The sequence below is a fragment of the Erpetoichthys calabaricus genome, chromosome 15, assembly GCF_900747795.2.
Source record: "Erpetoichthys calabaricus chromosome 15, fErpCal1.3, whole genome shotgun sequence".
Taxonomy (NCBI): domain Eukaryota; kingdom Metazoa; phylum Chordata; class Cladistia; order Polypteriformes; family Polypteridae; genus Erpetoichthys; species Erpetoichthys calabaricus.
This window is the reverse complement of record NC_041408.2, coordinates 90,818,123-90,831,498: the sequence shown is the minus strand read 5'-3', so window position 1 is coordinate 90,831,498 and position 13,376 is coordinate 90,818,123. Positions and strand designations below refer to the sequence as shown.

General features: G+C 42.0%; 1 protein-coding gene across 1 annotated transcript in view; it reads right to left on the bottom strand.

The window, feature by feature from the left end:
- Nucleotides 1-13,376, bottom strand: part of col21a1 (collagen, type XXI, alpha 1) — a 212,475-nt gene that overhangs the window by 21,219 nt on the left and 177,880 nt on the right. The window contains exons 24-27 of the mRNA XM_028820544.2: nt 6,216-6,260; nt 2,858-2,890; nt 2,613-2,759; nt 401-455 (exon numbers count right to left, since the gene is read on the bottom strand). Coding sequence (XP_028676377.1) covers nt 401-455; nt 2,613-2,759; nt 2,858-2,890; nt 6,216-6,260 — 280 coding nt within the window. The remainder of the gene's footprint in view (nt 1-400; nt 456-2,612; nt 2,760-2,857; nt 2,891-6,215; nt 6,261-13,376) is intronic.

Sequence of the window (13,376 nt, the reverse complement as noted above, 5' to 3'; positions counted from 1 at the left end):
GGATGAACAGCTGGAAGAAGGTGTCAAGACTATTGCATGATTAGATAGTTAAGACAAAGGTTAAAGGCGAGGTTTATAAGACAGTGAGGTAAGACCAGCAATGCCGTATGGAGCTGAGACGTGGCCAGTAAAGGGAGTTCAGAAGAAGAAGTCTGATGTGCAGGAACAAGGAAGATGTGGACAAAACAGGGATGAGAATGGAGAAGAGAAAGATGGGAAGGCCAAAGCAGAGTAAAAAAAAAGATCTGAAAGAAAAGGACATGACTGGGGAGGAGGTGCAGGACCAAGCCATGTGGAGAAGATTGATCAAGCACATTGACCCCACACAGAAGTGGGAAAAGAAGAAGGTGAAGAAGACGATTTTGCAAATATTACAATGTCTTGTTCTAGGGGCACTTACATCTTAAGACATCCATACATATCTGCCGAATGAAGTCTTCCGAAAGCTCTCTCCCCTGTTCATATAAACCAAAATATATAAACACAATGAATTTCTAGAAAAGACAAAACTCTGGCCATAAATTTCTTTTAGGCCCCACATTCAGATTCATTTTAAGCAACTGCTTCTTTTTTCTCAAAATATTAATTTGTTTGTGTATGTATTTCATTTCTCAAACCCCCTGGGGTCTTTTCAGGCCCAAAGCCAGAGCTCACAGGGTACACTCACTCACTCACATTTGGCCAATTTAGACTCGCCAGTCAACCCAACAGACAATATGCCAGACCCAAAAAGGGCCTTGGGTCCTGGCACCTGAGTTGGCCTGTTGTTGTAACCAGAAGTACTCCCAGGTCCAGGTTGAAAAGGAACTGCTTCACCTTCCTGTCATGAACTAGGAGTCACACAGCGTGTAAGGTCCCAAAAGCACTTCCAAAACTGCTCACTAGAGGGAGAAATCTCATCAAAAACCCTGGCTAGACACGAAAAGGGCCTTGTAGAACCTTGCACCTGAGTTGACCTGTTGTTGTAACCAGAAGTACTCCCAGGTCCAGGTTGAAAAGGAACTGCTCCACCTTCCTGTCATGAACTAGGAGTCACACATTGTGTAATGTCCCAAAAGCACTTCCAAAACTGCTCACTAGAGGGAGAAATCTCATCTAAAACTCTGGCTAGACACGAAAAGGGCCTTGTAGAATCTTGCAACTGAGTTGGCCTGTTGTTGTACCAGAAGTGCTCCAATGTCCAGGTTGAAAAGGAACTGCTCCACCTTCCTGTCATGAACTATGAGTCACAAAGCAAGTAAGTCCCAGGAGCACTTCCAAAATTGCTCACTAGAGGGAGAAATCTCATCAAAAACCCTGGCTAGACACGAAAAGGACCTTGTAGAACCTTGTACCTGAGTTGGCCTGTTGTTGTAACCAGAAGTACTCCCAGGTCCAGGTTGAAAAGGAACTGCTTCACCTTCCTGTCATGAACTAGGAGTCACACAGCGTGTAAGGTCCAAAAAGCACTTCCAAAACTGCTCACTAGAGGGAGAAATCTCATCAAAAACCCTGGCTAGACACGAAAAGGGCCTTGTAGAACCTTATACCTGAGTTGGCCTGTTGTTGTACTGGACGTACTCCCAGGTCCAGGTTGAAAAGGAACTGCTCCACCTTCCTGTCATGAACTAGGAGTCACAGACCATGTGAGGTCACCAAAAGCACTTCCAAAATTGCTCACTAGAGGGAGAAATCTCATCAAAAACCCTGGCTAGACACAAAATTGGACTTGCACAATCTTTATAAAATGAGATTAATGCTTTGCAAAAAAATGTTCTTCAGTAACAAAAGAGCTCCATGGAGCAGAAAGAACATAGGATTTACCCAAAACATTAAGGCACACCTATACAACTTATAGTCCCGATATGGAATCCCAAGAACGGTCAAAGCACAAAACGAAATGTCAATAATCCAGTAACCACAAAGCACATTGGGTTTCACAAAAATCACAAGAACTCATGACTCCTAAGCATAACCACCAGGAATTACGGGAGGCTCTCCACATTTATAGGACGAAGGGCAGTTCCTGGTGTGAGTGGCAGGTGACCCCGCCTCTTGGGGGATCCGCCCACAAAACATGCAGAACATAAGACAGGCTAAAATGTAAAGAATACAATAAAACATAAGCCAAAGAAATAATAGCACGTACAAATAAATCAGAAATGTACAACAAGGACACAAAACAAGCATTTGAACCACCTTGGCTGAGATCTGACACTTGCACAGAGGAGTCCGAGTCAGAAGAGGAGGAAGATAAAACCCACCAGGGTGGAGAAAGGACTGTATTTGTCTGAGGGTACTTTATTACATTTAAATAATATTTTTTTGAACCCAGAACTTGTGTGAAGGGTTTGGGGCTTTGAGATGCTCCCTACAGGTCACACTGTGCAATCCCATTCTCTATCAAACATTAGACGAATCTGTGAGTCTGAATTGGCCCTGTATGAACGAGAAGTGATGGGTGCAGGAGTGTACCCTATAAAGGACTGGCATCCTAACCCCTTGCACTCAGTGCTGCCAGGAGAGTTTCTGGCTCCCAGGGCACCTATGATGGAATAAGAAGGCATGAAAATGGATGGATGGAGCAGAAACTTGAACTTCTGTAGAAGGCATAGAAATAAAAAAGAACATACAGGCCTTCCTTCGGGTCCTGGTGGACCCAATGGTCCCATTTCTCCGCTTTGCCCCCTTGGACCTGTAAGTCCCATTGGGCCTGGTTGCCCTGGGTCTCCAGTGAGTCCATTTTGGCCCCTACTTCCAGGCTCTCCTTTTTCTCCTTTCTGTTAACAGGATGATCACACATACATTTCATTAAAAACATTCGTTTATGCTCATACTAGTATTATTACAGCACTGCACACAGAGAAGTCCTCATTACCTGTCCTTCTGATCCCGGAAGCCCAGGCTGTCCCTAGAAATTCACAAAAAGTTACAAATTCATCAACGCTTGTTTTGTATGGAATCATCAAGAGCATCATCTTTAAGTTAATAGGATTAGGGTACAGAATTACAATCAGAATCCAGTTTATTGGCCAAGTGTGTTCACATGTGCAAGAGGTTTGACTCCAGTTGTTGGCAGCTCTCATAGAAGTTCATGATATATTTATGTGCAACAAACAGAAATAACCAGAATTGACACCCACGAAGTTCAAATACAAAGACTACAATTCCACATACAAATTTTCAGGGCCAATAAATACATAAATGTTTAAACTATGTTAAGCCAATATTTTTACAAATCTATAAATGGACTAGAACAATAGATAGATAGATAGATAGATAGATAGATACTTTATTAATCCCAATGGGAAATTCACATTCTTCAGCAGCAGCATACTGATACAATAAATAATATTAAATTAAAGAATGATAATAATACAGGTGAAAAAAAAAACAGACAATAACTTTGTATAATGTTAAATGTTAACGTTTACCCCCCCTGGTGGAATTAAAGAGTCGCATAGTTTGGGGGAGGAACGATCTCCTCAGTCTGTCAGTGGAGCAGGACAGTGACAGCAGTCTGTCGCTGAAGCTGCTCTTCTGTCTGGAGATGACATTATTTAGTGGATGCAGTGGATTCTCCATAATTGATAGGAGCCTGCTGAGCGCCCTTCGCTCTGCCACAGATGTTAAACTGTCCAGCTCCATGCCAACAATAGAGCCTGCCTTCCTCACCAGTTTGTCCAGGCGTGAGGCGTCTTTCCTCTTAATGCTGCCTCCCCAGCACACCACTGCGTAGAAGAGGGCGCTCGCCACAACTGTTTGATAGAACATCTGCAGCATCTTATTGCAGATGTTGAAGGAAGCCAGCCTTCTAAGGAAGTATAACCGGCTTTGTGCTTTCTTGCACAGCGCATCAGTATTGGCAGTCCAGTCTAATTTATCATCCAGCTGCACTCCCAGATATTTATAGGTCTGCACCATCTGCACACAGTCACCTTTGATGATCACTGGGTCTATGAGGGGTCTGGGCCTCCTAAAATCCACCACCAGCTCCTTGGTTTTGCTGGTGTTCAGGTGTAGGTGGTTTGAGTCGGACCATTTAACAAAGTCATTGATTAGGTCCCTATACTCCTCCTCCAGCCCATTCCTGATACAGCCCACGATAGCAGTGTCATCAGCGAACTTTTGCACATGGCAGGACTCCGAGTTGTATTGGAAGTCCGATGTATATAGGCTGAACAGGACCGGAGAAAGTACAGTCCCTTGTGGCGCTCCTGTGTTGCTGACCACAATGTCAGACGTGCAGTTCCCAAGACGCACATACTGAGGTCTGTCTTTAAGATAGTCCACGATCCATGCCACTAGGTATGAATCTAATCCCATCTCTGTCAGCTTGTCCCTAAGGAGCAGAGGTTGGATTGTGTTGAAGGCGCTAGAGAAGTCTAGAAACATAATTCTTACAGCACCACTGCCTCTGTCCAAATGGGAGAGGGATCGGTGTAGCATATAGATGATGGCATCTTCCGCTCCCACCTTCTCCTGATATGCTTAAAAAATGTAGCCCTGAATGCTACCGAGAGCATCCGGGAATGGCATGTGACAGATCTCAAACAACGGTGACGGACAAAGTCACAGAAGCGGATAAGTTGATTAAATTTTGGTGCAGCTAGTAGACCAACTATGAGCATATACATTGTGGTGGTGCTGTAAATGTGAAACTCCTACATGAAGGAAAAGAAATTAAAAAGTCACGGAAAGTGAGAAACAGGGTGATCCTTCAGCTCAAGCGTTCAGATCAGGATGACCTAGCCTGGGGTCTGTGGAGACCAGGGAGCTCTAGAATTGACTCCAGGAGGGAGTTAAAAAAAATGCCAAAAATATCAGGCGCCTGACGTCAGTAGCAAAAGTCTGCTGGTGTGATGACGAGAGGTGAAGATCAAGAGGAGGTAGGAGGTGAGGGGTAGGAGCTGAGAAGTAGAGGTCTACATTCCCAAAGAAGTGCTCCAAATTTCTGCAGAATGAAACTAAAATTTAAGAGTAGTGACAAGTGATACGGGGCAAGTTAGCTTTATTCCCGTGAACATGATTGGATGGTCAGGGTGCAGATGAACCTCTAGGAAAATTCTTAAAACAAAACAAAACAAAAAAATACATACAAACAGGTATAGACATCTGTACTTGACTAACTCTCTCTCTCTCTCTCTGTATATATATATATATATATATATATATATATATATATATATATATATATATATATATATATATTATACAGTAATCCCTCTCTATATCGCGCTTCGACTTTCACGGCTTCACTCTATATATGTAAGCATATCTAAAAATATAACGCGGATTTTTCGCTGCTTCGCGGGTTTCTGCGGAGAATGGCTCCTTTAACTTCTGGTACACGCTTCTTCAGTTGGTTTGCCCAGTTGATTTCATACAAGGGATGCTATTGGTGGATGGCTGAGAAGCTACCCAATCACAGCACGCAGTTAAGTTCCTGTGTGCTGATTGGCTCAGCGACGGTGCGCCAAATTCGATTCTGCTGCATTAACCAGAAAGTCTCATCTCGCTCATTCAGCATCAACGTGTTTCGCTGTGTAAAGAGTTAACTTTTGTGCTCTTTTGTGTTTATCTTTGTGCGTAGTCAAGCCCTACGTCATGGCTCCAAAACGATCTGCTCCTGCTACTGCTTCAGGGGCCAAGTTGCTACTTTGAAAGCTCAGCCAATGAGAAACAAAAATCCAAAGAATTAAGAGGGGTTCCCAAACTTTTTCATATGACTGTATATGTGTGAGTATATTATTCTTTGTATTTAAAAAAATATTAAGAAATACATTGCAATAAACAAAAATGTCAATAATTTACATACAATATAATAACAATAATGATACTTTTCACTTATATTAAAGTGTACTACTGAAAATTGTAACATATTTTTCCTTGAAGAACATTTTAATATGTTTTAAAATATATATTTATGTTGCTAGAAATATATTTTTCCAAAATACATTTGACATTTCATTTTTGTAAGGGATACTTTCATTCAATTAGTCTCTGTGTTAGTCTTTTCCATTGCTACAAAAGAAAATGAAAAACTCGCCGGTGAGTCCATGTTTGAGTCAGATGGTGGAACGGGACACGTCCAGTCCACTGCCAGACACAATAAGCGTTTTGTTTTTTTGCATTGAAATCCAAATAATTCACCAGTATTACGAAAGAACATGAACAAATCTGAACTCTTTTCTTCTTACTGTAAATAATTTTTAAAAAAAAAATCAAATATTCACCTGTGCTCCAGGCCTCCCCATCTCTCCCTTGACGCCCATGGCACCCTGAAAGACATTCAAAAGAAAGAATTTCTATTGATTTGTGTACCGTGAGAGGATAAGGAGGGGAACAGAAAGATCATTCATCTAGCAGCATTTTCCAAAATAAACAGCCTTTATAGCGTCTTCAGAAAGAACTCAGACCCCCATTGTACTTTTTTTGCATTTTGTTATGTTGCAGCCTAGTGCTAAAATTCTATGGGAAATGGCAACACCCTTGATAAAGTAGGGAAATGCGGCCAAATCAGATACATGATGGTTCGTGCACATAATAATTCATACCACCAAGATGTTTTAATAATGTGCATTAAAGTGACAAACATATTAAACCTCAAATGTGATGAATATGAATATGTGATCACCACAGCACTTGCCTCACATAGTCAAACAGAATGTAATTGATATGAGCAGACTGCAAAATCCTTAAGTCTTGTATACATGGCACTTTCAACAAGCACTATTACATATGTAGGGCCTTTAGAGACCCACCATATATTTATATGTAAGTGTATGTTTAATGTAAACAAATTCATTTTTTTCCACATCAAGTATTACTTAATTACTCAACACTCATAAAATAAAAGTGTGGGCGCTTTTGCTAAGATTTTATTGAATGATGAAAGCACCCACACTTTTATTTTAAGAGTGATGCATGAGACACTTATTTTTTACTTTTTAGTACATTTTTAATTTAATATAAGCTTGGTTTTTAAAAAGTATTTTTTTAATATATATATTATTTTCAACTTTTTAGTCTTGGGTTTGTTTAAGTATAATTTTGTAATCAATATTTTAACACTTCCTTTAATATTTCTATCTGCTACTAGCGCCATCTATTGGTGAAATCTTGAACTATTCTTCATATGAAAATTTCATTTCTTAATTAACATGGATTCATTGATCAATTAGTGAAAGTGATTATTGATTCATGTATTGTCATCGGAAGTGAGTGTGTCCCCACTTGCCATAGCAACAAGATTATAAAGTTTGCGGATGACACGACTGTGGTTGGACTCATCTCGGGCAAGGAGGGTGAGCTAGCATACAGGGACGAGGTGGAGCGACTGTCAGAGTGGTGCACAGTCAATAACCTGCTCCTCAACAACAAAAAAACAAAGGAGCTTGTTATTGACTTTAGGAAAAACAAAACTGACATCCAGCCACTCATCATTGGCGGGGTCTGTGTGGAGAGGGTCCCGGTGTTCAGGTTTCTAGGTATGGAGCTGGAGGATGACCTGACCTGGAGTGCCAACACCAAGGAGCTGCTAAAGAAGGCGCAGCAGAGACTGTATTTTCTGAGAATTCTCAGAAAGAACCATCTCCCCAAAAAATCTACTCCTTGCTTTTTATCATTGTTCCATTGAGAGTGTGCTCACGTACGGACTGTGTGTGTGGTACGGCAGCTGCACTTCCTCAGTAAAGAAAGTGCTCCACAGGGTCGTCAGGATAGCAGAGAGAACAATTAGTTGTACCCTCCCCACTCTGGAACAAATCTACACATCCCGAAGCCACAAAAAAGCAATAGACATTTCACAGGACTCATCACATCCCGGTCATTGCCTCTTCCAGCTTTTGCCATTGGGCAAGAGATACAGAGCTATGAAAACTAGGACAAACCGCCTTAAAAACAGCTTTTATCCGAAAGCAATCATGGCCCTGAACTCAGAATAAAACTGCTCCATATTATTCTACCAATGTGCAATATAGACCTTAAGTCAACAAGTGCAATTTGTATATTTATTACTATTCGGTTTGTTATTATTTTCTCTCTACTTGTCTTTATGTCTTTTTAACTTTTATTCCTCACACTGAGTTGATTGCACCTTCAATTTCGTTGTTCCTTTGTAAAAGTGACAATGACAATAAAGATCTATCTATCTATCTAAAATTTCAAGTCATTTGGACAATAGGAAGTGGGTTAAATATCGATTACAAGATTCATACCAGACAACAAACAGGTGAAGTTAAAAGAAGTGTGGTAAAAAGAAGGATACAGACTCACAGGACAGATGATACAGTCAGTCAGTCAACCACTAAATAAATAAATAAATTTAACAAGTACATTGGGGAGAAGCATTGAATTGCCTGATAGCAGTTGGCAGAAAAGACCCTCAGAGGTGCTTCTTAGCACACAGTTGTGATTTGATCCTATGGCTAAAACTGCTCCAAGAGAGTGCCTCCTGGTGGAGAAAAAATCTCTCTATATATAAAATCCAACATCTGTATGTTTGTCCGCTTTTCACGAGAGAACTAATTCATGGATATAGATCAGGTTTTTTTCTATAATTTGCTTGAACATTCCGGTTGATTTTGCGACTTTTCTCATCACACTAAGAATCATAGTTCGCTTGGAGGAGCAGTTTTATAAGTGTGAATCCAAGAAAGAGGCTGTGGGCCGAGGGGAGAAGGAAGCGTGAAGTCAGGAGTGGGGAGCCAGGCAGAGTCCTCCTCACTGGCATGTTTCACTTCTACGTGGGCAGAAACACAGGGGTGGCTAGTATAAAATAAAATATAATAATATATTATATATATATATAAAAAAAAAAAATAATCTGAAATATTAACATAAAACATCTGCACTCCAGCAACATTAGACATGTGGTATGTTAATTAGTACATGTAAGTATTAGTTATTAGTTAACTGTTAATTAGTAGATGTAGGTAAAATTTAGAGAAAAGGTTTCAGCAAAAGTTTAGACAATTTTGGTTATTTTGACATAATTTAAATATAAATAGGCACGGTGGCGCAGTGGGTAACGCTGCTGCCTCACAGTTAGGAGACCTGTGGTTCGCTTCCCATGTCCTCCCTGCATGGAGTCTGCATGTTGTCCCCGTGTCTGCATGGGTTTCCTCCGGGTGCTCCGGTTTCCTCCCACAGTACAAAGACATGCAGATTAGATGGACTGGCGATTCTAAATTGTCCCTAGTGTGTGCTTGGTGTGTGTGTGTGTGTGTGTCCTGCCTGGGGTTTGTTTCCTGCCTTGCGCCCTGTGTTGGCTGGGATTGGCTCCAGCAGACCCCCGTGACCCTGTAGTTAGGATATAGCGGGTTGGATAATGGATGGATGGATGGATTAAATATAAATATATACGCCGGGTCAATAAAGACCCTAAGTATGTGATAGTGTCTGTTGAAAATCCCACGTTGATAGTTCTAACAGAATTATCTTCTTTCATCTTGAAGGAAAATTAAAAAAAAAAGAATAAATTAAAAGGTTAGAAGTGATAGGGTACCCCAAACTATTCTTGAATGCTTTTCAGTAAAGTGTTAAGTGACTTGTAAAAACACAATATTACATGCTAATAAATTGTACAGCGGCATCTTCCTAATTTCCGAGATGACCTCAAATCTCTTAGTATTTTACCAAAATAAATTCAGTTCTGCCCTCTAAGAAAATCCTCAAAAATGCTGAGATTTATCATCTACAGGACATTAATACACAATGAAATACACCAAGTAACTAACATTCTGCCCATAAACCTCCGTCCACAAACCGCTGGTTTAGACCTGTGGTGACGTCTGATGCTGCAGCTGTGCAAATGGCAGTCCTGATCAATTCGAAAACAAGCCTGGAGGTGCAGTGGTGCATTTATGATACAAATGTTACAATAAGACTCACTAAATGAAGTGTTTGTATGTGAAACACCTAACCTGTGGTCCCAGCCCACTTTCAGGCACAACGTTCACTTTGTTGTGCGCCGACAGCTTCCACGTAAACATCATTGCGCAGATGGTGAATGTCGGTTTTGTGAAAGTGCAAGTACATAGTTTTTCACTTTGGGTTTCATTTTTGTCCTGTGTTAATGTCATACGATACACAATACAAGGCTGCATTTCTTAGTTCTAATATTCTGAATCGATAGATAGATAGATAGATAGATAGATAGATAGATAGATAGATAGATAGATAGATAGATAGATAGATAGATAGATAGATAGATAGATAGATAGATAGATACTTCATTAATCCCAGCAGCATACTGATAAAAAAAACAATATTACAGTAAAGAGTGATAAAAACACAGTGCATGTTAAAAAGTGCAAGGTGGAGAGGGCATGGCGGGTATAACAGACAATAACTTTGTATAATGTTAACGTTTACCCCCCCGGGTGGAATTGAAGAGTCTCATAGTGTGGTGGAAGAACGATCTCCTCAGTCTGTCAGTGGAGCAGGACGGTGACAGCAGTCTGTCGCTGAAGCTGCTCCTCTGTCTGGAGATGATCCTGTTCAGTGGATGCAGTGGATTCTCCATGATTGACAGGAGTCTGCTCAGCGCCCGTCGCTCTGCCATGGATGTCAAACTGTCCAGCTCCGTGCCTACAATAGAAGCCTGCCTTCCACACCAGTTTGTCCATGCGTGAGGCATCCCTCTTCGTTATGCTACCTCCCCAGCACACCACCGCGTAGAAGAGGGCGCTCGCCACAACCATCTGATAGAACATCTGCAGCATCTTATTACAGATGTTGAAGGACGCCAGCCCTCTAAGGAAGTATAGTCGGCTCTTTCCTCTCTTGCACAGGGCATCAGTATTGGCAGTCCAGTCCAATTTATCATCCAGCTGCACTCCCAGGTATTTATAGGTCTGCACCATCTGCACACAGTCACCTTTGATGATCACGGGGTCCATGAGGGGTCTGGGCCTCCTAAAATCCACCACCAGCTCCTTGGTTTTGCTGGTGTTCAGGTGTAGGTGGTTTGAGTCACACCATTTAACAAAGTCCTTGATTAGGTTCCTATACTCCTCCTCCTGCCCACTCCTGATACAGCCCACGATAGCAGTGTCGTCAGCGAACTTTTGCACGTGGCAGGACTCCGAGTTGTATTGGAAGTCCGATGTATATAGGCTGAACAGGACTGGAGAAAGTATAGTCCCCTGCGGCACTCCTGTGCTGCTGACCACAATGTCAGACCTGCAGTTCCCGAGACGCACATACTGAAGTCTGTCTGTAAGATAGTCCACGATCCACACCACCAGGTATGAATCTACTCTGTCAGCTTGTCCCTAAGGAGCAGAGGTTGGATGGTGTTGAAGGCGCTAGAGAAGTCCAGAAACATAATTCTTACTGCAGTACTGCCTCTGTCCAAGTGGGAGAGGGATCGGTGTAGCATGTAGATGATGACATCCTCCGCTCCCACCTTCTCCTGGTATGCGAACTGCAGAGAGTCGAGGGCGTGATGGACCTGTGGCCTCAGGTGGTGAAGCAGCAGCCGCTCCATGGTCTTCATCACATGTGATGTCAGAGAGACAGGCCAGAAGTCATTCAGCTCACTGGGACGTGATACCTTTGGGACTGGGGTGATGCAAGATGTTTTCCAAAGCCTCGGGACTCTCCCCTGTTCCAGGCTCATGAAATTTGGTACATTCAGCGTGTGTACATTTGTATTTTCAAAAATGTCACATAGACCATTATTCTGGTTAGTGAAAGCAGGTTACTGGTCTGTGAGAAACTGGGTTAACAGACATAGATTTCTATGTGAGCCCACGCTGACTGTTCCTAATAACTCCTGTCCTTGCCAGGTGTTGCTCAATCTTCTCCTTAATAATTCCATCCATCCATCCAGTTTCCAACCCGCTGAATCCGAACACAGGGACACGGGGGTCTGCTGGAGCCAATCCCAGCCAACACAGGGCACAAGGCAGGAACCAATCCCGGGCAGGGTGCCAACCCACCACAGGACACACACAAACACACCAAGCACACACCAGGGACAATTTAGGATCGCCAATCCACCTAACCTGCATGTCTTTGGACTGTGGGAGGAAACCCACGCAGACACGGGGAGAACATGCAAACTCCACGCAAGGAGGCGAACCCAGGTCCCCAGGTCTCCCAACTGCGAGGCAGCAGCACTACCCACTGCGCCACCGTGCCGCCCCCCCCCTTAATAATTCCTTCCATTAATTTTCCTGTGATGCATGTTAAGCTTACTGGCCTATAGTTACTTGGATCTGCCCTGTCACCCTTTTTCTATAATGGGATGATATTTGCCATTTTCCAGTCCTTCGGATTCTCTCCAGTGCGCAGTGACTTCCTAAACATATGTGTCATTTGTGTTATGATAACACCTTGGGTGTATGAATTATTATGTGCACGAGTCGTCATTTATCAGATGTGGCTGTGTTTCCCTACTTAATCAAGAGTGTTGCCATTTCCCAGTTTCTCCGAAATGTTATATATTGATGGGTTCAGAGTTGTTGTGTATAGACGCACGCTCCCCTGTCAATTTTCCTTTTATAAGTCTTGACGTTTGCGTGGGAAATTGTGTATTCACATTTCAAGTCTCTTTTTGTGTGTAAGCAAGATTTATAAATGAGGTCTAAGGTTTCTGCCTTAAAAGGGTTACACACATTATTCCAGTTTCGTGTGTGCATATAAATGTGCTGACTGAAATTTGGTTGCATGTCTATTTCCTGTCGTGGTCCAGCATTGGTCTCCATTGATGCCCATTATGTCAGAAAGTTTATCTCCATTCTCCATGAAAGCGTTTTTCTTGGCCATCATTATAAACTATATGGAGTAAGACATTACAAAACATCATTTTCTGGATTTTTCTTTAAGAAGCACCTTCTCCTTATTTCCACTCATCCATCATATTCTCTGTGGATTTTGTTTGGTCCAAGAAAGCTGTGCCAGAAATTGGTTTCTTTGTTTCAGTACGCATCGCACAATCAGCAAAAAAAAAAATATGCTTTAGTTTTCGGTTGGTTTATTACAGTACTTGGAAATCTGATAATAAAACTTTAATGTTTATACATCTTCTTTCTGCCAGAATGAACCGTGCCATTGCTTTCCACAGAGTTTGTCTTTCATTCATTGCTTGCATGTTGTATCAATAGAGAAAATTCGAGATTCATCATTTTTTCCCACATCCTTCAGCCTCAACTTGTTTGATGTAGTGATTTAGTAGCAGGGGAGATGGCTGACTAATGTAGGCAACACAGTCTGATCTGCAGACATTCACAAAAAGCCTCCGTCTCCTAAAACAATGTTATCTGAAGAGAGGAGGCTGTCATTTCAGTCGGGTTTGTGACGCTTCAGATGTCACACATTTGACAATTTTGTCCTGTGTGCCAGAACTGACGCAGTTGCCATATTTAGAAAGTGTCCAGACCCCTGTA